Here is a 24,080-nt window from a genome sequence, read left to right on the forward strand (position 1 = left end):
GCTTGTAGCAATTGTCCACAGTGGTGGGGACTACAGATACAGAGCAGAGACACTAGCACCTCAGATAAATACAAGTTTCTTTGTGTTGGGAACACTCAAATGTGCCTTGTTTTTTGTTTGTTTGTTTGTTTGTTTTTTTTTTCAAATACCACACTATGGTTTCAACAGGGGTTAAACTTGGGTTGCTGGGTTTCTGTCTTTCACTTACTTGAGACAGAGCCTCACATCAGAGTTCGGGCTGGCTTGAACTCTCAGCAGTGGTTCTGCCTCTACCTCCCAAGTGCTGTGATTACATGTGTTTGACACTATGCCCAGTCCCAGTTTCTGTGTCCCTTTCCTCATAAGTCAACAGGGTTTCACTGTACAGCTCTGGCTGGCCTGAAATGCACTATGTAGACCAGGCTGGCCTCTAATTCTTAAGAGCTCCATCCTCCTCTGCCTCCTCAGTGCTGGAAATCAAGGTGGGCACTAAAAGGCCCTGCTCTGGCTTCTATAATTTGTTTTCTCGTTAGTGGACTCATGTCTTACCAGTCCTAAGCTTGGAGCACACCAGCACCGTGAACAGTACCACTCACCTAGCAATAATACTTGTGCAGGAAAAACAGCCCACAAAGATTTGTCCCACCATCGACACAGTCACTTTTCTTTTGAAGGAACAAAGCTGATAAGTGGATCTGGGAATGATGTGAGGGCGACCGAGAATGCAGGTGGGGGCCTTCTTTCTCTCATGAGAGAGCTGGACAAGTGAAAATAGTGCATGTGTTTAAACTGCAAGCCAGAGGAAGGAGACCCTGACAAAGGAGAAGGCTGTCCACCCACATGACACATGAATGGAAGCAGGGTGCAGGGCCCAAAAACTGGTGGAAACCCACTCTGTGCCAGCCAGGCAGGGTACCTTCACTTACAGCTCCACAGACCAAATTTGTTTATATGTAGCCCAGGCTAGCCTCAGACCCACTATGCTGGGAGTACAAGTGTGTACCACCATGCCTTGCTCCCCAGTGACTCTATGACATATATAGACACCTCCCCATTTACAGATAGGGAAGTGTGCTGGATAGATTTTTTTTTTTTTTGACACAAGCTCTGGTCACCTGGGAAGAGAGAACCTCAAATGAGGAATTGTCTCCATCAGAATGAACCACAGGAAGTCTGTGGGGCATTTTCTTGATACATGTTTGTTGTAGGAAGGTCCAGGCTGATGTGGGTGGTACCACCACTAGGCAGGTGATCCTGGGCTGAGCAAGCCAGAATGCAGTGTTTGTCCGTGGCCTCTGCTTCAGTTCCTGCCTTGAGCTCCCTCTCTGACTTCCCTCCATAATACTCTGTGAGAGGATATAAACCCTTTTCTCCCTAAGTTGCTTTTGATTGTAGTTTTCATAGCAATGATAGAAAACAGACAAATACAGGAAGCAACCAGAGGTCCCAGGTTGGCTCCTTTGCCTGTTATTCTGTGCTTACTCTCAGAGCTGAGGTTCTAAGCCACCAGCTCTTGGCTTCAGCTTGTCTAACATGGTGAACTACAGCTGCAGTTTTCTGCGGTGGCTTTTGATGCACTCATGGTTTGTTTCCCCCATGAATCTTCCCTGTCTGTTGTCTAGTAATCATTTTACCGTTGTGTCTAAATGCCCCAGTGACATCAGCAGCCTACAAGTTGTTCTCAGGCCTGGAGCAGTGCCCTGGAAGTTCCCGTGGGTGAATCGCCAGACTGGACATCAAGCTTATGAGACACCATGCATTTCTAAGTGGGTACACCCTGCAGCATGTATGAGTCTGTGGCAACCCTTAGCTTTAGAAGTAGGGTCACACTCATGTCTTCCTCTGTGCCCCTCAAACACTGTGATACTCCTAGACAAAGGACTTCACTGACCTTTGGGGTTGAGGGAGTCAAGACTCTCAAACCCACCTCTTCAAGGTCCACCCTGTAGTTCTGAGTCAGTTCCTGTCTGTCGCTGGCCTGATCTTAAGTCCTGCAGTTTCCCATCCTCTGGTACCTGCCACTCTTGTGTGCAGTCTGAGAATGCAGACTACAGGGGCAGGAAATGTCTGTCATCTCAACAGACAGATGGTCTCTGGGAGCCAAGGCCAGCTAGCTACAATATAGTATTGCCCCAGCCATGTGGACTTCATCAAAATAAACCCAGACGGGAGGCCTGGACCTGGGTGAAGGGCACAGACATGACAGCCTGGTAAGAGAGCCCATGGCACATGGATCTCACCATCCTGAGTTGTCCAGTTGGGACAAGGCCAAGCCCAGAGCCTGCTCCACCATCAGCCCTTCCATCTGTCTGTGGAGCTGGCTTGGGTGGCAGATGGAGACAGGCCACTTTGCAGAGTCCAGTGAGACCTGAAGAACAGAAGTGAGAGATAAAGAGACACTTTGGGTTGTACAGATGCCTGGCAGAGGACCTGTGGGTCAAGGGAACGAGGCAAGACAACTGCAGATTCCTAGACAGTGGGTGGGGCCTTCACTGTGAAAATGGTGGGATTTAAGTAAGGCATTCTGACACCCAGGAAGCCCTCTCCTTGCTCCAGACTTGCCTTTTGGGTATCTGGAGGTGGGAGAGCCTACTACAGTGCCTCCATGTTCCATCCCCTACACAACACCATGTCTTTTCTGTGACTTGGGTACATAGTACATTGTCAAGGTTGATTTTAGGGAAAACACAGCAAGGCCTCAGAGCGGCCACCAAGTCCAGTCAAGCAGTTCCCCTGGGTGAGACTCTAGGGCAGAGTCTGGCAAACATAGGAGGCCTCACTCAGGATTTCAGTCTACCCGCCTGTGCCCCCCACCCATTCTCTCTTCTTCCCATTTTTCTTCCCATCTTTCCCATCTGCCATCTCTCCATGAGTGACCTCGTGGTGGAGGTCACTGACCACAGTCTACCGCTGTAACCTGCTGGCAGGACCACCATCCACCCTTTCCCACAACACTCTTCCTCACTGTCCTCCTGCCAGACAGCTCTGCAGCTCAGCCAGACCTCTGAAGCCTCTGCTATCCAGTTACCCTGCCCTCAAGTTCCCAAACATGCCCCAGGGGCACTTGGCCAGCAGCTTAGAGCCCCAGTGCTCCCAACAGCAGGTATACAGTGAGTCTCTGTTGTCATTTGCTGTAGTTCATTCCAGTATCCACCTCTCCTCAGCCCCTCTGCCCTCATGGTGACCCGTAGAAATGTACAAAGGCTTATAGGATATTCCCAGCGGCCTCCCTGCCTCATCTGCAGGTCCGGGCGTGGAAGACTATTTGGTAGTGGGCTGTTGCTGCACAGGGTGACTGGCCAGCAGCTCCCTTGCATGGTGTAGCCTCAGGCCTGCACAGCTGCCCCATGATTGGAGACTGAACCAACAGTGTGCATCCACAGCGGAGTATTCTTGTTAAGAAAGACTTTATGGTTGATGATAATGAGGGGGAGAGCCTGGCTGGTGCAGGCTGGCTGGTAGTTCCAGCTCCTCAGGATCTGAGGCAGGAGGACAGAAAGTTTAAGGCCACCTGGGCAATGGAGTAAGACTCTGTCTCAAAATGAAAAATGTGAAAGGCAGTGGTCTAATCCATGCCCAGCATTTGCAAAGGTCCTGGGTTCCATCCCCAGTGCTGACAATCTCCCAGTTTCTTGCTTCCTAACTGGTTTGTCCCTGAGCCATGACGGCAAAGACACTGTCTTGGGACACCAAGGCCAGCTCATGGGTTCTTGCCAGCAACTAGCTAGAACTCCATGCCAAGCCTCCCAGGGTCAGTGTTCTTAGCTGACAAACATAAGGGTCCCCAACATACAAACTTACAAGGACTGAGTAGCATGGATTCTGAGGAAACTGCATTCTAAACTCCCCGACAAACCTCGGGTGCTTCTGTGGAGGTTGCATCCTCCTTCCCACACTGTCTTTACCAGGTTTTCTTTCTGGGAGAAAGTAGGTGCTAGGTAAAAATCTTTGAGAAGACAGAGGTGAGGCACTGTGCCTTCCTACTCTGGCTTTAACAGCACGTTCTGGGTGTGTCCTGAGCTAGTGAACCTTTTTGGCACCCAGGCCTATGGAAAATAGTTCAAAATCCCAGCACTTGGGAGCCAGAGGCAGGTGGATTTCTGTGAGTTGGATGACAGCCTGTTTCACAGAAGGGACAGGTAGAAATGTTATGTGTAAAATTGAGATTAGGATTGTTTAATAATAGATCAGGAAAAGATTAGTAAGTGCTTGTTTATATCAGTACAGTTCTAGTGTGTTTGGAGTGTGTTCGTTCTGGGTGGGGTGCATTGCTTTTTACACACTCGGGGTGGAACTCGGAGCCCTCCAATGCTAGGCAAGTGCCCTGCCTCTAAGCCATGGCCCTGCCAGAGTGTTTGACTGGCACTCAAGACGAAGGTCTTCTTTACCACACATAGATGGACAGGGCACCAGGATGGCCCGTCCCCTCTGCTCACAGGCATGCCACATAGGGTCCCCGCAGGAAGCCAGGAGGCCCAGGGAACAAGAAGAAACCACAGGCATTCCCCACTATGTCTTCCACAGAAAGGGCTGGACAACAAGGGTCGGCAGGGTTCAGATGGGCTGGGTGAGATAACTTCAAGGCTGCCCAGCATAGGGCTGTCCCTAACTGACTCCTTGCCTACAGATGGGAAGGAGATCACAACGTCTGGACCTGATAAGGGTGGTGGCTGTGGTTGGCGTGGTTTCCTGCAGGCTGGTACATGTGAAAGGCTAGCTCACAAGCGATTTGTTAACTCTCCAGTAACAGCCAACCCTGGAAGGGGAGGGCCAAGCCCTCTGGAATAAATAAAGCCTGAATATACATAAATGATAAATGAAAACGTTAAACACGGTTGATCTGGGCGTGGTGGTTGCACCTATGATCTCTGAGGATGGCTGAAACTTATCACTCCAAGCCACGAGTTCTCACTGCAGTTCAGAGCCTGCTGCTCAGTGGATCCTGTTCACAGAGTGGTTAAGGGGAACACAGCAGCAGAATCTCCCTGGCAAGGAGCCATTACGGAACTCTTCCTACAGTGCTTTCAATAGATGTTCATCACATACCTGTCCTCTGCCAGGCCCATTCAGACCCTGCACAATGGATGGGTGGACGAGGTGTGTTCCTTCCTCTTAAGAAAGGATGCAGCAAATACAGCCTCAAAGAGCTTAATCTCTGACCTGGACAACAAGACTAATAGGCTGCCTGGTTCAGAGGGGTGGTGCAGGAAAGTATGTCCCGGAACTGTGGGCACAGGGCTTGGAATGCACTGGATAGCAGGCCACAGGGCCAGTGGGAGCCTTCAGCAGAGTCAAGAATGCTGGGCTGGGACCTGAGGATTGTGTTCTGAAATGAAGGGAGACACAGGAACACAGGAGCACAGGAGCCCCTACTTTGAAGCTGCTCAAAAAAAGGAGGGACGGGCACAGCTAACTTAGAACAAGGAACACATCCGAGGTCTCAAACCTGAAGGAGGTTTGAGAGGAAGTTGGAGGCTGACTTAGGAGACTGGAATGTAGTAACCAAAGGGTGGGGGGAGGTGGGACGGATAGAAGCCAAGAGCTAGCACCAGCCTTGTTTGGAGACTAGATGATTAGAGGGTTAATTGGGCATGAGTTCTGCTGGGTAGAGGGCAGAAATACGTTAACATTCAGTGACAGAGTGGCTTGTGAACACATGAAGGGGACTGAATTGAAACCCAGGAGTGTACACACTAAGTGTGTTGGTGCCAGCTTGCAGTCCCAACTTCTGGGGAGGTTAAAACAGGAGGACTGAGTTCAGGGTGAGGCTGGGCAGCAGAGTTGAATTCAAGATCAGCGGGGGTTACAGAATGAGTTCAAAGCTAGCCTGGGCTATAGAATGGGTTCAAAGCCAGCCTGGGCATCTTTGTGAGGACTGCCTTAAAAATAATTTAAAGGGATTGGGAAGAATGTGGAGTTAAGAACACTGGCTACTCAGCCTGAAGACCTCGATTCTGTTCCCCAAACCCCCACATCATGGCTCACAACCATCTGCAACCACAGTTCTAGGAAATCTGATGCCCTCTTCTGGCCTCCATTGGAGCCAGGCACTTTCTTGGTACACAGACATATATGCAGGCAGATATTCATGTATACAAAATTAATAATAATAATTCTAAATGCTTAAAAAATATTTAAAAGGGGGGGGTGGCTGAAGAAATGACTCAGTGGTTTAGGGTACATGCTACTCTTGTGGAGGACCTGGGTTCAAATCCCAGCACCCATGTTAGACAGCTCACAACTGCTTGTAACTCCAGTTCCAGGGGATCCAGTGCCTCTAACCCAGTGGTTTTCTGTCTTCCTAATGCTTTGACCCTTTAATACAATTCATCTTATTGTGCTGCCTGCCAACCAATAATTTATTTTCAATGCTATTTTATAACTGTAATTTTGCTACTATTATAAATCAAAATGTATGCAGGATTGTTAATCATATTCAGGATATTTGATAGGCAACCCTGTAAAGGGGCTGTTTGACCTCCCCAAAGGGGTCATGGCCCACAGGTTGAGAACCAGTACTCTAACTTCTTTTTTTTGTTTGTTTGGTTTTTTTGGGTTGTTTTGGTGTTTTTTGTTTTGTTTTTCAAGACAGGGTTTCTCTGTATAGTCCTGGCTGTCCTGGAACTCACTCTGTAGACCAGGCTGGCCTCGAACTCAGAAACCCACCTGCCTCTGCCTCCCAAGTGCTGGGATTAAAGGTGTTCGCCACCACTGCCCGTGTACTCTATCTTCTTTTTGCACCCATATGTACGTGTATATATCCCACCCAACCTCCCCCCCCCCCCGCACACACACATAATTTTTAAAAAGGTTACACTTTTTTAAAAAGAATAAGTGTGGCATTGGGGTGTGGGTCCATGGTAGAGCATTTGCCCAGCATGAGCAAGGCTCTTCCAGGCTCAGCTCTCAACCCTGAGAACAAATAAACAAAACCCACAAATAGGTCAGACTCAAATGGAACAGGAACTCTAGTACCAGGGTGACGTCATAATTTAGGAAGTGAGAGAAGTTTTTCTCGTACCCTAGGCCAGGATGACAGGGGACTGGGGGGTTGGAGCTGAGTTGTTGATCGTCCTGTATACGACACTGTTTCGGTGGTAAATGCTGCCGAACTGCTGAGCTTCACATGGTCGATTTAATCCCAGACGGATACCAACTCAAGTGGATGTAGATGAAGAAGCCCAAGCCTCGAGGCCAGGTCCGGAGGTCAAGGGTGTTGTCAGTGTCCAGACTTCCCAGCTCTTAAAATCTGTAGCTTACTTCTGAATGATTTGTCTGTCCTTTATAAGGTTTTTGCCTTAGCTTCGTTTCCTGCTGCTACGATAATACACACACACACAGACACACACACAGACACACACACACACACACAAACACCTTTAAGGAGGAAAGGTTTTTGGGGGGCTCACAGTCCCCACAGTTCTTTATGGTGAGAGAGGCAAGGAAGTAAGAAGCTGGAGCAGCTGGCCACACCACGTCTGCAGCCAGGAGTTGAGAGCGATGGACTCACTCATCTGCCACGTGGCTTGCCTTCTCCATTTTATATAGTCCTGGATCCCATGCCTAGGGAGCCTCACCCACAGTTTAGATGGGTCCTCCTGACTCGAGTAATGTAACCAAGACAATGCCCCGCTCCCCCCACCCCCTGCCACACCGGAAGCTCATCTCCAAAGTGATGGTAAATTGTGCCAAACTGACATTAGTGTTAACCGTAGCATGTGTACAGACAGGAAGTAAAATGGCAACAACTTTGGGGTAAAGATCGTAGGAATGTGGAGATTCATGGATAATATTCTCATAAATCTCCACATTCCTACAAAGCTTTTACACACTTGAGATATTTCTGAAAAAACAAAAAACAAAAAACAAAAAAAAAACAAAAAACAAAAAAACAAAAAAACAAAAAAACAAAAAACGGTGAGGAAAAGCTTGGGTAGGGGCTTGATCTCAAGGCTGACTTTCTTCCAGAGATTCAAGTGGATTCCTCATGTGTAAACCAGGCTCACATCTGCTTAAGGTTGCAAAGAGGCAGAAGTTCTAACATTTGAGGAAAGATAGTTGGATGGGCAGAGGATGGTGGAGCTGGGAGAAACACAGCTCCAGGAGCACAACTTTATGTCACCTTAATTTGTGAATCAAGAGACTGATCTCTTGAAGGGCGAATGCTTGCCTTAACAATGAATGTGTGAATCCGGCGGTGGTGGTGCACACCTTGTGCCTGCACTATCAGCATGAAAGGCAGAGGCAGTTGGAGCTTGAGTTTGAGGCCAGTCTGGTCTACAGAATGATACAGGTCAGCCAGGACTCCAGAGAAACTCTGTTTCAAAAAAAAAACAAACCAAACAAAATGCGTGAATGAATGAAGTGCATTAGCTAAGGAAGGCACAGAAATGACTGGGCTTCGAAGTGTATGCCTCTATTTCCGCTGCTTGGGGGTCAAGGCAGGAAGATCATGAGGTCAAGGACTACTCAGTGATTGGGAGCACTGCTGCTCAATGATTGGGAGCACTGCTGCTCAATGAGTGGGAGCACCGCTGCCCCTGCAGAAGCCCTAGGTTTAGTTCCCAGCACCCATTTTAGATGCCCTTTAACTGCAACTCCAGGGGGGTCTGATGCCCTCTTTTTGAACTCCAAGGGTACTTGCATGCAAGTGCACCCCACCCCACCACACTCATAGAGATAAATACACACTATAATAATCAAGTAAATTATGTATTTGATAAATATATATAGTAATCAAATAATAAAAAATAATTTTAAAATAATTTTTTTATAAAGATAACAACCATTTCTTTTTCCGTGGTCGCTGGAAGTTGAAAGTGAAGATGCAGGCTCTCCTGGGGCCTTTCTCCTCAGCTCATAGGTACCATCTCCCTGTGTACCTGACATGGTTGCTCAGCTGTGTGTCGACATCCAAAGTTCCTCTTTCCATGAGGACATCAGTCATACCATTTTAAAGTCCCCATCTGCAAACACAGGACTGCTCGTAGCGCTATGAGTTTGGCAAGGGGAGGAAGGCACAGAGGCCACTGGGAAGATGGCAATGGCCTGGTGATGGCTGATGATAGACTCAGCATACTGTGAACATCCTCAGTGCTACCGAGCTGGGTAGAAAAGGCTAGCGTGGCTCAATTTCCATGACACACACTGACCACAAATGTAACAGATTTTTAAAAGTGGGGATCCCTAGACAAGCATGAGACTTGGAAGCTTTGCTCTGAAGATAGTAAAACTGCTGTCCAGGCACACTGACAGAAAAGCAGGTGGTTTGGAGAGTAGACACAACAGTGACAAATGTGTCTGACCACAGCAGGGTCTTTGAGTTTGAGTCCAGACAGCCAGTTGGTTCTAAGCTTGGTAGCCCCTCCCAGTTGTGCTGAGCGGTTCTGCCCCATGCTTGTGAAGTCCCTTTGAAGCGGTGGCCCAGGCTCTGTAGGCAACACTGCCAGCTCCTGACAGCCTGGTGCCTGGTGCAGCCATGGCCTCTTGTGCTGGCGCCTTCTCTGGAAGCTGGTCTGTCTTACAGTTTCCAAAGTTTCCTCCCAGCTGCCAGCAGCCGTTTCTATAGCAACTGATGCCCTTCACAAAGGGAAAAGGTGGAGGTACCCTAAGCAGAGGAGGAAGGGGAGATGAGCAGCACAGATAGGTTGACAAACCTGGGAGGGACAGGGTAGTGCCTGGTTTTTATTGCTGCTTTGTTGAAATCTTGTCAAGCACCCTCTTGTTTGAGTTGATGTGTGATCTCCTCCTCTCCTGCCTGCAGAGAGGAGGCAGAACATACCTGGTCAAAGGCCACCAGTGAGGCAGGCACAACTCGAAGGGGCAAGGAGCTGGGCACCCCAGAAAGATAGGCTTAATGTGTGCCTCCCACCCCCTTCCTTCTCCCTTGGAAAAGTATCTCCAAGGAAGGGTGTTGGCTGATGCTCCTAGCTGTGCACCATGAGGCAAGTTGCTTGAACTCTCTGTGCTTGAAGTGTCTGCCGTTCAGGAGTAAAGGTTGGACAGGGTTAAATGTGATGCACGTGGGGCTCGGGGGTGACGCTAAAACTCTTTTCCCATTCACAGTTGGCCATGGACAGAGCGAGGGAGAGAGGATGGTGGTATCGGACTTCCAAGTTTTTGTCAGGGATGTACTGCAGCACGTAGACACCATCCAGAAGGACTACCCACAGGTCCCCATCTTCCTCCTGGGCCACTCCATGGTAAGCATGGTACAGGGAAAAGTTCAAGTGTAGAACATCCTTTACATACATACATACACACACACACACACACACACACACATACACACCCTGTCTGTGGAGTTATACATACACACACACACACACACACACACACACACACACACACACACACACCCTGTCTGTGGAGTTATACATACACACACACACACACACACCCTGTCTGTGGAGTTATACACACACACACACACACACACACACACACACACCCTGTCTGTGGAGTTACCAGCATGTAGGAGTTGGACTAGGTCCTTAAGCTCAGGGCTGGAGAGATGGCCATGAGCGGCAGAATTTCATGAACCATCCTGAAAGCAGTTTGAGATCTCTGAGTGCCAAGAACCAACCAAGTTTAGTCTCAGATGACCCGCCCCTGGCAGCCCCCAGGCCATTCCTTCCAGCAGGAAAGCTAGCAGAGGTCTGAGAACTGCTTAGGCCCAAGACTACTCTGCAGGGCACCTCCATACTACCTGGCTCTGCAGTGAGTCTCTGGCAATCCTGGACTATAGAATGATACCCTATCTCAAAAGAATTTTTAAAAAGGGAGGAAGGGGGAAGAGAGAGGGAGAGAGAAAAAAGGAGAGGGAGAAGAGAGTGAGAAGTAGAGAGAAAGAAAGAGAAGGGAGGGGGAAGGGAGGGGAAGAGAGGAGAAACAGGAAGGAGAGAAGACATGATCTGCCAGTGGATGGAGTCTGTTCCAGGCTCCCTCTTGGGCCCTTGACCAGCATGGAAACAGGCAAAGGGGTCGTCAGGTCATGCTGGTTAGAGGCTGGTCCCACTCTGCTTATTTCCCTCGCAGGGCGGTGCCATCTCCATCCTAGCAGCTGCAGAGAGACCAACCTACTTTTCTGGCATGGTCCTGATCTCACCTCTGGTTCTTGCCAATCCGGAATCTGCATCAACTTTGAAGGTAAGAGGGTGCTGCTGTCTGTCTGGACCATGAAGCTTCCAGAACAGACTACATTCCTTTACAGCTGGAGTAGGCTGTGTCAAAGGGTCCGTTGTCATTCGTGAACTTTAGACACTCTTGTGTAAAGGTTTGACGTCAGACAGTCATCAGGGCTCTAAATTGTGAACTCAGGTGTTTCTTTGCCCAAAACACAGAAACAAAGCCTTCCTGTTTGTACATGTTGAACTGGCCAGAGTCAGGGGGAGGAAAGGTCACAAGCATTCTCTAGCTGGCAGGGTCACACTTGCTGACAAGTCCCACGCATGAGCTGCTGTCACAGAATCTTTGCCCGCCTCAGCAGAAAGCGAACTAGGAGTGGAGGTGCAGCTGAAGATCCTGTTCCCAGTGGCTCCATCCCACCCCTGAGCTCTTCCAGCCTCGACTGTCAGATGCATTGTCTTGCATTATGGGTAATAATGTGCTGTGTGATCAGTGTCTGCTCTTGATGCCAGAGCTTTGACTCCCTTTGACAGGGTGAACGAGGCAACGAGGCACCCAGAACTGTATCTGCCCCTACCCCAAGGAAGAAACCGAAGCCAGTAACCCTGAGGGATTATGGGTGTGTTCTTGGTGTAGATCTATCCTTAGGAGGCAGGAGAACCCCAGAGGGAGTGGAGTACCAATCCTGTGTGCCACAAGGAGTATCCCTGCTCTGGCAGAGGCTACTGTGGCCTGAGCCAGCTCTCAGGATGCTTGGAGGGTAATGAGGGTTAGGTGGTGTGCCCTGGGTCTAGGTGCACCAGGCAGCCTATACTCTCACCACCAAATGAGGACAGGGGCTGTTTAAATACCAGCGTGGCCTCTTAGGCCCCCGTCTCTCGGTACCCACTGGATGGGACCTGGTATTTGTTTGTGGTCCCCGGGCAGCACGTAAGACACTGAGTATACTGGCATCATGGAAGGGCACAAAGGATGTGGCCGTCTCTGCATCTGCCCTGGTGACTGATTCTGTGAGGCACAGCCAAGTTAGTTCAAGGCTCGTTTACAAATGGAACAAGTGAGACAGAGGTTAGAGGGGACAGCTCTACCGTGTTCTAATGGCTTCATTCTGGAGACTTGTGGCCAGAGCATCAAGGAGTCCACAACTGTGTTAGGAGTTGCCAAGTAGGAGCTGTGCACACCCACACGTCCCAGACTAGAGAAGAGGCAAAACTGCTGTGCTGAGACTGGGGGACACTGATGTTTGGGAAGAGGGGATTTGGCCAAGATTAGCCCTAGCGTGGTGGATGTGAGCCTCAGTGGGACTGCCCCTCACAGAGAAGAAAATGGATGCCTTCCCCTTAAAGAAAATTCACAGAGCCTTTCAGATAAAGTGCACCATAGCAGCTGGGCCCAGAGGCGAGCTGCCAAGGTTTCCTCCTAGGGTCCCACGGGGCTGCATCTAGGACCAGCAGTGGCCACACTTCTGGTCCAGTGACCTTTCAGGCCTGGTACTAATAGATCACCTTGTCAAATCAGGAGCTGAGGTCTCTAGGGGGACACAGGTCTCGTCTGATTAACCAGGACAAATTAGATTTCCCTTGGTCTGGTGAGGGCCAGCCCCACCCCATGTCTGTTGCTGCCTCCAGGCTTCAAGCCAGTGTTGTCTTTGACTGGCACAGAGTGTGACTCCTTGGTTCACCTGCCAGAGGCCTGTGGCTGCTCTGCACAGGTGGCCTAGTCTTCAGACAGGCTTCCCGAGAGAGGATCACCACATCTTTTTTTTTTTTTTTTTTTTTTTTTTTGTCTTTTGTCTTTCCAGTGTAATTTTAAATACTGGGGAATAATTCATAGAGTTCAAATGTCAAAAGATAGAAAAGAGTATGAAGGAACGCCTGCCTGGGGGTGGCCGGTCAGCAGACATGCTGCCAGAGATGGCTTACAGGATGCAGTTGGCATGCACAAGCACCGTTAGTTCTTTCTGCAGATGGGGACTTGTTCCACATATATTAGGGGATAATATTACATGTTCCTTCTGTTAATCTGCTTGTTCTTTGTGGGGGGGGTGGTCTGGTTTTATTGTGTTGTTTTTGTTGAACGTCTTGGTGGTCTTTCCTCCACCAGACTCTTAAACAGCATCTCCCACCAAGAGCATACCCTGGTTTAGAACTCCCGAAAGAGCAAACTGGAACGTGTTTCCAGTTGCCTGCTCCTGGGAGCCTCACTGGTGGACTGGCGGCTTGTTGCCTTTTTTCTTCCAGTGCTCTGGGAAATGAAGTGGAGGCGGGGTTCACAGGAGGGGACTCTGAGGGGTGGAGGCTTTGAGTTGAAGGATGGAGTGGAGGAGAAGCCTCCACCCCATGATGTCCTGTGAATGGTCCCAGAGTCACACGGATCTCTGAGCTCATTTAATGGGGCTGGCATGCTGATTAGTGGTGGCACTGGCTTCCGGTGCATGAGTGTGGGACCCACATAGTGGAAGCCAACCCAGGAAGAGGAATCCTGGTGTCCTCAGACAGCATCCTCCAGCCAGTACCCAAGCCTCGGCTGGTCCCCAGGTAGTACGCCAGTCTTCATGTATGTATGTGAAGGTGACCACTTCACCCCTGGGATGGGAGGATGTTCAGTCACCAAAAGCTCAGCACCATCTGCCTTTTTACACTGAGGCTCTGTTCAGACAAGCTGAGATATATTTAGCCCCGGGGAAGAGACCGAGGACAAAGACAGCAGTGCCCAGCACTCTCTGCTGAGGAAGTGGTTTCACAGGGAAAAACGACAACAGCAGAAATTTAGACACCAAAATTGCAGAGAACAAGAAGACTCAGCTGCTCACCAGCCTAAGCTGCCTCTTTTGAACAATCTCCCCTGTCTTCTAGGGTCCCTTCTTTTTCTAGGAACCCTAAGGAAGGCAAAACTTCCTGGCCAGGCTGGGCTGGGGCTGCCAGGATAGCTCTTTGTGGCCTCTGGTCAATGTATGGAGAGGGACTAGCTCCAGGAGGCCTGACTGCACTGTTTTCTCCCATGCCACCTGCAAGGACAGGAAATGACTCCCAATTAGAAGGACAGGAAATGAGGCCATTGTTTTCCTCAAGGTCAGTTTGATTACCGCCTGAGCCACTGAACCTCTTTCACCCTAAAGCATGCCTCAGGTCAGCTTCCTGTGACCAGAGCCTACTTCCCATCTGAACACCTCAATGTCAGTGGACCCCAGTGGGCTGGAAGGGATATGGAGTGGGATGCTGCCGAAGAGAGTGGCCCTGCACGGGCCAGTGGGTCAGCCACCATAAGCTGTAAGTGTGACTCCCTCAGCCCTGCAGACACCTGTTTTCAGAGAGTTAGGGTTCAGATTTCCAGAATCTGAACTTGAAAACCAAGCTCTCTCTACCCCAGAGTCATCAGAGCATGCTCTGAACCACTGGAAAGGCACAAGACATTCTATTGCACAACTGGGCAGGATGCATTCCTGCCCAGAACAATCTAGTTAGCCTAGAGAACCTTGCCAGATCATAGATGTGGCCATCCTGTAGCCCTGTGAATGCAGGTCAGCCTTCGGGAACTGCGTTAGAACGAAGGGGCAGTAATTACCTCTCACAGCAAGTTCTTCTGGCTGAAGCTTAAAAATGATTGGAGGAGCTATTAAGGCCATTCAGATCAATAAAAGCATTTATGCACGTCTCTACTATTTACAGTGATGGGCACTGCAGTTGATTCAGAACTGTCCCCAGGGTGTGACAGGGACTCGGGACACACCCCTCCTCCAGTCCTTGCTCATCAGGAGAGCAGCCACAGTCAGGGGAGAAGTACTCGTGTGTATAGGGCTACATCACGGGTCGCGAAGCTTCAGCCACAGATCCAGTCATGGGAGTGCATACCTGCCATCACAGTTCTCTGAAAGTGGAGGCAGCAGGTGGTATAAGTTCAAGGCTAGCCTGAGCTGCCATGTGAGTTCTGTCTCAAAAAACAACAGAAAAGTTGCAGGCCACACACTTCTCCACTAGGGGTACTATTTACTTCTCATTCAGCTGACCAGCACGGACCAAGTGACAGTCATGGGAAACACACTAGGGATCTTTGAGGGAGACTTTATTTTCCCCATTTGAAAAAAAAAAAAAAATGAAGAAACAAGTTACCATGTGATACAGGCATTACCACTTCTGGGAACTTACCCAGAGGAATCTAAGTCAGCTTACCACAGAGACGTCTGCAGACCCAGGTTCACCACTGTAGGTGTCACAGTGGCCAGGATCTGGAACCAGCCAAGTTGCCATCAACAGATGACTGGATCAAAGAAATACGGTGTGTTCACACAATGGAGTCTTTCTTACTCAGCCACAAAGAACAAAATTATGTCACTTTTCGGAAAATGAGTGGAACTTGAAATCATTATGTGAAATGAAGAAAACCCGAGAGACAGAAGCCACATTTCCTTTCATATATGAAATTTGCATCACACATACACAACCATATACACACAACCACACACACAACCATACACACACACAGAGGGAGAGAGAGATTCACAAATACATACATACACATACTCATGTACACATATATATAACACAGGTACATATGCACACACACATACATATACACATGCACACACGTGCACAGGCATGCACACATGTATATGCAGAGATACACAGTGTGAAAGTAGAAAGGGCACTAAAGGACTAAACTGAGCGAGGAAGGGGAATGGGGAGCAGGAGCGAACAATGGGATGAACTTGAAAGAAATGTCTGTAAAACCTAACACTGTTTGTATAATGACCACATGCAAACCTATGCTAAGAAAAGTTGTTACGAAGAGACTTTCTCAAGGGTTCAGACCCAGAGTTAACACCCAGTTGTGAACAAGTTGGGTCTGACTTGCCTGTTGGGAAAGGTGGGCAGCTCTCCCTCTTCCTGAGCTGCACCCACGCTGTCTCCACACCCTACAGGACAGCGTGAACATCAGGAAGACCTATCTTGAGAAGGCGGCCGAAGTGTCACTGGCTTGGATCCCATATGCTTTCCACCTGTGGGTGAGCACGACCCCACCCCTCTGTCTCCTGGGACAATCAGGGGTGCGCGTGCTGGCACACTGTATCGGTGTGGCCTACTACTGTGGCCAAGGCTTAGGGGTATGATCACAGCTGCTTCTAGGAACTGTCTGGTAACCGTGACCTCCAGGTGTGGGATCTGCTGTGGTGACTTCTTTCTCTATGCCTCCTTATCATTCAGCCCTTGTCTGCTGCTTAGTCCTCCTGCCCTTTATCCAATCAGCGAACTTCCACACTCCATCCCTGCCTCGTACAATCATCCAGCCTTAAAAGAATGGTGGAGAAGGGCCTCTTGCAGATGCTTGATGCCCTGTGTCTCGGGAACGGCCTTCTACCTGCCTTGATTTGATAGGGGAAGTAGCTACTAAAGGACCTATATCTCTCTAAGCCATGAGGCCATTATTGTCTGAAGTTGGTCTCTCCTCTGAGTCCCGTTAGAAATGTTACTTAAAAGTTTCTATGCAGGTTTAGGAAGCTGGTGGCCATAGCTGGGCAAGCATCTGACCCTGTCCAGCGGCTGGAGTTAGAATATGATTCCTACTCTGCCTCCGCACTGGGGTCAGTGAGGAGCTTTTCAGGTAAGGCAATAGCCTTACCCATGTCTCTGACTTGGGCCAGGGAGGTCAAAGCTCTTGCAGTGGCCTGGGTATCTGTGGACAGTGGGCTGCCAGGTGCTTAGACATCACCCACCTGGGTTTCTTTTCCTCTTGCTGTGGTTACATATCCTGACCAAAGCAACTTAAGGAAAAAGGTTTTATTTAGTTCTCAATTCCAGGTTATAGTCCACTGTGGTGGTGAAGACAAAGCAGCAGAAGCTAGAGGGAGCTGGTTACACTGTATCTGCAGCCAGGACAGAGAGTGCACAGTGAATGCTTGTTGCTGGTGTTCATGGTGTTCAGCTCTGTTTCTCTACTTTATTCAGTCCAAGATGCCAGAAAGGGAATGGCCCCACCCACAGTAGGCTAGTAGGCAGGTCTTCCCTCCTCAATTATAACAACCAAGACAATCCCTATCAGACGCTCCCAGGGGCCCGTCTCACAGATCATTCCAGACTCTGTCAAACTGACAGCTAACCCTATCACATCACCGCACACATGAACCCTTCCTTATAGCTTTCCCTTCCCTGCTTGTTGAGGAATGGGGGGGCATCTGCCCTTAGCATCCCCAGTCTCTTTCCAAGGTTGGCTTGTCCCCAGATCCCCCACAGCCACCAATGTACTGAGACCCCCTTTTTTTCTGGGTGGCATCCTGTAGGGCAGACCCTGACAAAAGGCTGCATCGCTGCGGGCAATGGCCCTCATCCATGTCTGTGAGTGGGCAGCCAGTCCTGTTGCTAGGACACCAGCATCTTCATCTACACAGCCAGCACTGGACATTCATTGTTAGGAACTGATGCTTAGCAGTACACCGCCACCCCCTTCCTGTGGGCTAGCACAGTAACTCGGGGCGGGGGGGCGGGGGGGCAGCAACGACTGTGTTTGTGCATGGCCACTGTGGCATCACCTCCCCCATCAGGGCTAAGGCCCGGTGTGTTCCCACCACAGCTCCCACTGGGCTTTAGGCTGCTGGAGATCGAAAGTGGTCGGCAGGACATTGCCTCTATATTGGGAAGGGAGGTTGAGGTCACAGCCCATTGTTCATTTCTGTGAGGGAACAGTCTGTTTTGTAAAGCAACACATCTCAGGGAGTAGCGACCTCTCCCTCAACCCAACCCCAGTTTTGCTTGAAAGCTTCCTCTAGCTGCCCAAGTGTCCCTCCTTAGTGGAGGCCGAAGACTGTGGCTGGCAGGAGGATGGAGTTGTCTTCACAGTACTTCTCCCCTTCCCTACGGACAGATATCCCAGCACCAGAGCCCCCTCCTCCGCAGCCCTACGCGGAACTGGAAATGGCTGCAGACATCCCAGTCTTTGTTTGCATCCTGAACCCCAGTGTCTACTCGAGAGCCTATGAGGAGTGGAGGCCTCAGCACTTTGGGGAGTCAAAGCTTCAGCTTGGCACGGGCCAGCAGCAGGCTGGCGTGCCTCGTGCAATGAGCAATCCTGAACTGTACTGCACCTCTGTGCCAGAGCCATGCGGAATCGGGTGACACAGGGCAAGAGCAAGATCTGGCTGTGGACCTGTTGAAATGGAAAAGTCACTCTGCAGACTTTGTCAGTTGCAGGCCCAGCGCTGAGGCAGTCCCTGGCCCCCTGCTTTACCATCCCTCCTCACCCATCCTATCTCACTGGCTCCTCATGAGTGCTGCTAAGAGCGCCAGTCTGTACCACAAACGTCAACCACAAGTGCTCACTATGGCGACCCAGTGGATGACCAAACTATCAGTTGATGGATCCATTCTGCGGGGAGGGTTTTGCAGTGGGTAGCCAACTGTTCCCTAGCCTGTGACTGTGACATTGAGGATGGGCAGAAAATCAGCTGGATCTGGCAGAAGGCGACAGTGCCTGGGACAGTGACATAAACACACCTGTCCTGTTGCCTGGGACTTTGCTGCAGCCTCTGAGATTATCAGGGATAGAGTGGGCCAACCATCAATCCTCACATGGATTCAGGGAGCTGGGGCAGAAATTGCAGACATCAGTGGAGGCTCTCCATGTCAGTTCCATGACACTTCATGTTAGTGTGAACATTTCCCCATAGCAGTCTCCCCATGGCATGGTAGTGTGGGGATCTCCTCACAGTGTCCAGGAAGGATATGGCCCTGGACAACCCCATTGCTATAGTTTAGGTCCAATAATGGCCCCAGAGCTGCAGCCCACAGATTTCTTGCACTTAACTGGCTGCTTTCAGTTCATCCTTAGATTTTGTAACTTTTGAAAGCACAAGCTCCCAACTCCAGAACTTGGGCTCCCAAGAAGCCCCCACCCCCTGGCCACTTCTTGGTTTTTACAGGTACTTCTTCCAAGTGTTTGTCAGCATACCTGGATCCCAAGCCCTTCCCACTACTGCATAAAACCCAGCTCTTACACACAACACACACACCACAACTCATCCAACCCAGGTGGCTTCACAGAATGCAAGCTGTTGGCACCCCACCCAGGGTGATCAGATGGAATCCTTGGATGGACTGTCCAGGGCTGGAGCCTACATGGCTCTGACACTCTGACACAGTAGCAGTAGGAGCAGCAGCAGCCACCACCAGTGAGCTTTGTTTGCCTGGATGACAAGGAGCATCCAGAGTGCAAGAGGCTATGATGTTCTCAGAGGTAGGAGTTGTTGACTGCTCCCTCTGACACAGTCACCTTTGTACCACACACATTCACCTCTGTAGCATACGCAGTCTCCTCCCTAGCAAACACAGTCAGCCCCCCATCATGAGCACACAGACTCCTCCCTAGCAACATTGTCACCTCCATAGCACACAGATTTACCACCCAAGCACACACAGTCACCTCCCTAACAAACACAGTCACTTCCCTAACACACACAATCACCTCTTTAGCACACACAGTCACCTCCCAAACAAAACAGCTACTTCCCTAGCATACACAATCACCTCTGTAGCTCAAAAAAGTCACCTCTCTAGTACACACGGTCACCTCTGTCGCACACACAGACACTATGGTGCTCAGAGCACATTCCAACACAATGTCCTTTGGGGCACAGCAGGCCTTACGCTGCCTGGTCCTTGGCGGCTGACTGAGAACAGAGAGGCAGGTTGGCTACAGGATCCCGGAGGAGGCCTGGCTACAGCATCATCTGGAGAATGGCAGTGGCCAGAAGGGAGAACTAGAGCCCTCGGGTACTAACATGGAGAGAGATCAGCATAGGAAGGGTGGGACACATGACAAAATGGACAGACATGTCTTCACCCAGCCCTACTGACCACAGGGAGGCCAGGCTTCCATTGTCCCATTATCCCAAGGTCCCAATAAACATGTTTCCAAATGCTAAATGAAAGTTAAGCCCTACTCACAGGATCTAGTAAACATCAAGAGGCAGGGCCACCCAGCACACAGGCCCACCTAGCACAGAGACCCACCCAGCACAGAGGACCCTGTGCCACAAGCAGTTACCCACCATCAAGGGACCCATGTTTGTGCCGAGTGCCCTCCATACTCCCTAAGAACTCACCCCTCGCCAGCTCGCATGGTTCTAATTCCAGCATTTCACAGCTCACTTTTGAAATAGCTTCTTTCGCCCCAAGTGTCTGCAGACGTGAAATTAAACAGCCTCTCTCAGAAGGCAGCCGTGCAAGATTGGGTCTTCTGCCTTCCTGGGAATATTTGAGACCCACATAGGGAGCTGGGCTAAGACCCAAGTCAGACTCACATTCAGTAGGCATCTACAGTGTGTCAGGCTTTTCCACACAGTGTAACTAACCTTCCCTGTGGTCTCTCTGGGGGGATGAGAGTGCCCCCATTGGCAGCTGAGCCAACAGAGCTCTGTATTGCGGTCCCAGCCTGAGTTCCTGGCTCACAGAGCTGGGAATCAGACACAGGGCTCCTTCCCTCTATCACAGGACTTCCTACTCAGGCTGGTGATGGTATCTTACCTGTGTGGCAGGACTTAACGTGCAAGTGATTCTCTCTGATCTAAGCTGCCTTGTTTCCTTGCTCTCTGGCAGCTGATCCAATGATTCTAACTCTGCTGTGCCATCTTGGTGCCTTGGGGAAGGGACGTGGCCTTATCGGTGGCTCTCAAAAGTAATTCACAGTTACATCTGATGTGTGGTTGTATCTGCACAGAATCTAGGTGGCACCATCAGGAGAACAGTTCTACATTCGGGCCCTGCGCCAAGCAGATCCGTGAGTGGGGTATCAAGTCGTACTCTAGTCCCCAGTATGGATGGCTTGCACTCATATCTCTCACTTTGCCTCTCTGCCCAGGTCCTTGCTGCCAAACTGCTCAATTTTGTCCTGCCAAACATGTCCTTGGGGCGCATCGACTCCAGCGTGCTGTCTCGGAACAAGTCAGAGGTGAGTGTGAATGGACATGGGGTATTTGGGGACAGTAAGCAGGTGAGATCTCCCCAGGGAGATCTGAACAGGAGCTCTCTGTTTCTCAACGTTGCTCTACCCTTTCTCTGAGTGGCCGGGTCATGGGGATACGGGAAGTGGGGGTGGGAAGTTTTGTCCTTTCCTTAGGGGTGTCAAGATTGTGTTCGCAGGAAAGACAGACCCCCTGTTACAGATATTCAAGTGATCCCTACAGTGAGAAGACCTGCCTTAGGTTCCCACTGCTTGGCTGGTCTGAGAACCTGCTGGGAGTTCCCACTGGTGGGTGAGCCTGAAACCCTGAGGTCTTGAAGGAACAACCCTAGACATGTGGAAGATACCAGAATTACCCTGACAACTAAGCAAATTAGTTTGCTACTGGGGTGGGCCACCTTTGTCTGCCTCAGTTTCCTTTCTTGCCTTGGAAGCTTGAAAGCAGTGAATCACAGGCTCCCAAAGACCCTGTTAGCCTGTCCTCAGGTGGGATTCTGACAGCCCAGTGGTCTAGCCTGCTTTCCTGGCAGTCAGACTCTGGCTTCCTGGTCAGGTTCCACCTAAGGGCACATGCGGGCCTGTGGGCCTGCCGTGTAAGAGACAGGTAAGAGGCTAAGGAGTAGCCCAATTTGAAAAGCTCATCTACCTGCAAGAAGCCCTAGTTCCATCCCAGCTCAAGGAGGAAAAATTAAGTTGGGGGTGGGGGTGGGGGTGGGGGTAGGGAGATGAGGAATGGACAGACCTCCAGGAAATCTGAGGGCCTCAGACCCACAGCTTTATTCTGAAACCTGTAGTGATTCTCAAACTCACATTCTGGGGCCAAATTTGACTGTGGGGTAGGGGCTTACGTGGCCCTTAGTCTTTCTGAAAGTTTGAACAAAGACCCAGAAAGGCCAAAGCAAGCCAGTAGACGTCAGGTCTGGGTCTGGACAAACGCAGCCTTACTGACACAATGTGGAGGCTGAGGCCCAGAGACAGTTGATGTCACAGAGCATTAGGAGAGCTCTGTTAGGGACAGAGCTGGGAGATGATTTTGTCTGCTCAGGGAGTCTGTGCCAGGATCAGGTGACTCTTTCCAGCTTCTATATAAATCTCAAAACTTTTTCCATTTGCTCTGCTGGGCCATACAGCCCACACCATTGCCCCGTGGTATAAACTGCTCTATGAGAGTTCGGTGAGAGGAAGGAACTCCTTGCATCTCAAACACTGGGTCCAGCTTGGGTGGGCACTGGCTGGCTACTGAGTCCAATCAAAGAGAGGGACAAAGAGGAACTTGCCTTCAAAATCTGCACCAAACAGCCAGGTTATCTACTTTCCTACACAGAAGGCAGAGGGAAGGGAAGAAAAATGGAATTACTCCAGCCCCTCTCTTAAAAAACAGCAAATCACTTCTGAGGTATTCTGGAGAATGGAGGGACAGCTTAAAGACAGTTCACAGACTCCACAGCACCCATCGGCCACCTGTGTCCTTTGGGCCACCTAGAGAGCTTAAGATGTCTCCCTGCTGGGGACATAGAACTGGAGGTGCTGGGCAGCATGGATATCTCAGCCTTTAGGTGGGTGCCAGAGCCACCCCCGTTCTTCAGGAGAGGCTCTGCCTCCCTGCTGCCTTTGAACCTGTGCTGAACATTAAAAATAGCCACTCCGCCCACCCCAGGGAGATGGCAAGAAGAGGCACCACAGGGCGGCACGCAGCAGGAGGCTCCAGGCTCATCTTTAGATGACACATTTTCCATGGAGCCTGACAGCCAGAAAAGCCTAAAAGACCAGGCAGCAACGCTCCGCTAACTGCCCAATGCCCGATGGTGGCGGGCTGAAGTAAAAGACTTTGCAGCCAGGTGCCAGGGAGGAGCACAGTGGGAAGAACAGAAGGAAGGCAGGGTCTTGGGAAGCAGGTGGCTCCCTGTTTAAATGACAACAGATATTTGCTTGGGTTTACTGTGATGCAGTCTTCCAGCCCACCCACCGCCTGCCAATTTTACAATGGCCACCCCTGACTCTTGTTCTCTGCGGAGGTTCCTGAAGCTATGATCTTATTTCCACACCTTCTGGACACCATAAGCCCCCTTCTGCCTCCCTGTAACCTTGAGTCAGCTCTTGTTTGAAATTATGGAAGCTTGGGTCAAAAGAAAGCAAACCACTCACCCAACAGCACAGTTAGTAAAGTCAGGGTTTGAGCCCAGGTTCATCTTTGGGCCAAAGTTAACACATTAGGAACAAAAATGTAGCTGTCAACTCACACACACACACACACACACACACACACACACACAGAGAGAGAGGGAGAGGGAGAAAGAGAGAGAGAGCAGGAGAGTCAGACAGAGAGGTGGGATGGGGAGGAGTCTTAATGTGGGTTTTACTGCTGTGAAGAGACACCATGACCAAGGCAACTCTTAAAGGACAACAATTAATCGGGGCTGGCTTACAGGTTCAGAGGCTCAGTCTATTATCATCTAGACAGGATCATGGCAGCATGCAGGCAGATGTGGGACTGGAGGAGCTGAGAGTTCTACATTCATGCATCCAAAGACAAACAGGAGAAGGCTGGCTTCCAGGCAGCTAGGATGAGGGTCTTAAGGCCTATGCCCACAGTGACACACCTATTCCAATAGGACCATGCCTACTCCAAGGCCATACCTCCAAATAGTGCCACTCCCTGGGCCAAGCATATTCAAACCATGAGAGAGAGACAGAGACAGACAGACAGACAGACAGACAGACAGGCAGAGAGATGAAGAGAGAGAGAGAGAGAGAGAGAGAGAGAGAGAGAGAGAGAGAGAGAGAGAGAGAGGCAAGCATTTCACGTGCCTATCACCCTCCATCACACAGGAGGAAGGGACGATGTGCAGCCAGGTGTTGACCCTATAAAGGTACTGTCACTCCCTTCCCATGCTAAATCCCATCCTTAGCCCTGACAACCAAAAATATTTCCAAACTGCTAGCCGTGCTTAGTGCAGCTCTTTCTAGACATGACTGCAGCCCTGACTTCCACAAAAAGAGAGGAAAACCCGCAGTGAGCCGACCAA

The 24,080-nt window shown here is 50.2% G+C and overlaps 1 protein-coding gene and 1 long non-coding RNA gene across 5 annotated transcripts in view; one reads left to right on the plus strand and one right to left on the minus strand.

The window, feature by feature from the left end:
• The window catches only part of Mgll (monoglyceride lipase), a 103,111-nt gene that overhangs the window by 71,937 nt on the left and 7,094 nt on the right, over nt 1-24,080 (plus strand). For 2 of the 4 annotated variants that reach the window (XM_034511467.2, XM_034511466.2), the window contains exons 4-7: nt 10,045-10,181; nt 11,017-11,127; nt 16,025-16,108; nt 20,953-21,042. In XM_034511467.2, the coding sequence (XP_034367358.1) occupies nt 10,045-10,181; nt 11,017-11,127; nt 16,025-16,108; nt 20,953-21,042 (422 nt within the window). The remainder of the gene's footprint in view (nt 1-10,044; nt 10,182-11,016; nt 11,128-16,024; nt 16,109-20,952; nt 21,043-24,080) is intronic. The other 2 variants (XM_034511469.2, XM_034511468.2) reach the window with 1 other exon arrangement.
• Nucleotides 8,676-10,050, minus strand: LOC143443479 (uncharacterized). Its single transcript, XR_013112513.1, has 2 exons — nt 9,636-10,050; nt 8,676-8,945 (listed from the first exon to the last, which is right to left on the minus strand). It is a non-coding gene; the product is annotated as an uncharacterized LOC143443479 (long non-coding RNA).

This window comes from Arvicanthis niloticus, chromosome 9, assembly GCF_011762505.2.
Source record: "Arvicanthis niloticus isolate mArvNil1 chromosome 9, mArvNil1.pat.X, whole genome shotgun sequence".
In the NCBI taxonomy this organism is placed as follows: Eukaryota; Metazoa; Chordata; class Mammalia; order Rodentia; family Muridae; genus Arvicanthis; species Arvicanthis niloticus.